The 1,748-nt window shown below is 36.1% G+C and overlaps 1 protein-coding gene across 1 annotated transcript in view; it reads right to left on the bottom strand.

Annotated features, from left to right (window-relative positions):
- Positions 1-465, bottom strand: part of LOC110456686 — a 7,022-nt gene extending 6,557 nt beyond the window's left edge. The window contains exon 1 of the mRNA XM_021507566.1: positions 420-465. Coding sequence (XP_021363241.1) covers positions 420-465 — 46 coding nt within the window. The remainder of the gene's footprint in view (positions 1-419) is intronic.
- Positions 466-1,748: the final 1,283 nt, after the last annotated feature.

The following is a 1,748-nucleotide window of genomic DNA, read 5'->3' as shown; positions in this document are numbered from 1 at the left end:
GTGATCCATGAGTTTAGTAAATTTTATAGTGATGAACAAACTTCCACAGATCATTTTCTTACAAAAATGTTTACAATCACCCAAAAACACAATTTAGACCGTCATCCGTGAAAACGTCGTCTGCTTGGCATTAAATCCACGCTCAACGTCGTGTAAACTGGTGGATGAAGCTTCTAACGGCATGTTGTGAAAGAAACACCAAAGGATAGATAAAATTTGCTGACAGTTTTTGACAGATGGCTAGAAGTTATCACTGCGCAAAATCATATGACGGACCTGTCATCCTTTTAGCGGACAGATTTTTCGTCTGTGCGACTTCGAGTTCAGAACACTGATATAAGTGGACAAAGCATTAACGTCTCATGTCTATATCTGCAAGTTCATTCTATATAAAGGTAACTTTTGGGTCAATTACTCACCAGAATCATCTTGAATGGTCACCTTCACGCGGCGTTTACTGTCCATGATGATGAGAATCGTTGATGAGAGATGGAAATGCGCGGGCTTATTTCTGATTGGTCGATTGCTCTATTTATCAACCGGAAGTGTGAACTGGTGAATCTGCCAGTCGTGTTTTCAATTCGGAATGATGGAATTCCACGAATCTCGTAAGCTGACGTAAATGGTAAAACAATTCCTACTGCTATAGGTGCAAAAAGCTAATGGGAGAAAATGCCGAAGAGAGGTCCATACAGGAAATCAACTTTCGAAGTAAGTACTTCTAAGTTTCTAACCCGCGGGAATCCATTGTGGCTTGCGACATACGATAATTTTTGGTTATATCGGCCCAAGGTAAAAACGGCCTCGATTTACCCAATTGAAATCGGCCCTATGTATACATGGAATATATATAAATGTTATAATAATCCCTTTATTTGGGTTTCATTAATATATCAACCTCTGAACATATATCTTTAAATTAAAAATCCCTTTCCGATTTCCTTGTCTCAGTCGCGAGTTCCTTACGGGGAGGTAACCTGTACTAATGTAATCTGTTATATACGTCTTGTAAGATAGTTATCATTTTTGTGTGTAATCTGAAACACTGACATTATTTAATTAATGTTGTTCAATTGATGTAAGTCGATTGAAAGTGATTGTCCAAGAAAATCAGTCATATTTATCACCATTTGCGTGAGTGATCAATACATTTGATTGGCTACCTGGAGTTGAGGCGGTGATGAGGTACTCAAGAGTTAATTATGAGCTACTCACAACAGTCTGGTAGGCGAACATCATTGTTTGTGTAAGGCAATAAAAACAAAACAACAACACCAGTACGTAATTAAATAAATCCTTTAATGTGTTTATTTAAATAAAATTCTACTTATAAATGTATAAATCCCATGTATTTCACATATATATAGATACATAGTAGTNACTTGGGCTGATTTCACTTGGGTAAAATAGGTCTGGCCGATATTACCTTGGGCCGATATAACCAAACACCCATACGAACATACAAGCACAGGAGTCTGACGTTTAATTAATATATGTATAATAGTCTATATATATATAAAAAAAATACCCCGTATAATATAATAAAAACACCATATAGTATACGGGTGTTTTTTTATATATAGACTTTTATACATATATTAATTAAACGTCAGACTCCTGTGATACAAGCACGTTTCACAGCTCAAATTAGCTGCAATAACGTACTTTCTGACAACGAGAGATTTTTTTATATATATTGCGTCGTGAGAGGAGGCCGGGTTTTAATATTAGAACTAAGCTCAAATCAC

This window comes from Mizuhopecten yessoensis, unplaced genomic scaffold (assembly GCF_002113885.1).
Source record: "Mizuhopecten yessoensis strain PY_sf001 unplaced genomic scaffold, ASM211388v2 scaffold8821, whole genome shotgun sequence".
Lineage (NCBI taxonomy): Eukaryota > Metazoa > Mollusca > Bivalvia > Pectinida > Pectinidae > Mizuhopecten > Mizuhopecten yessoensis.
This window is presented reverse-complemented; position numbering and strand designations above follow the sequence as displayed.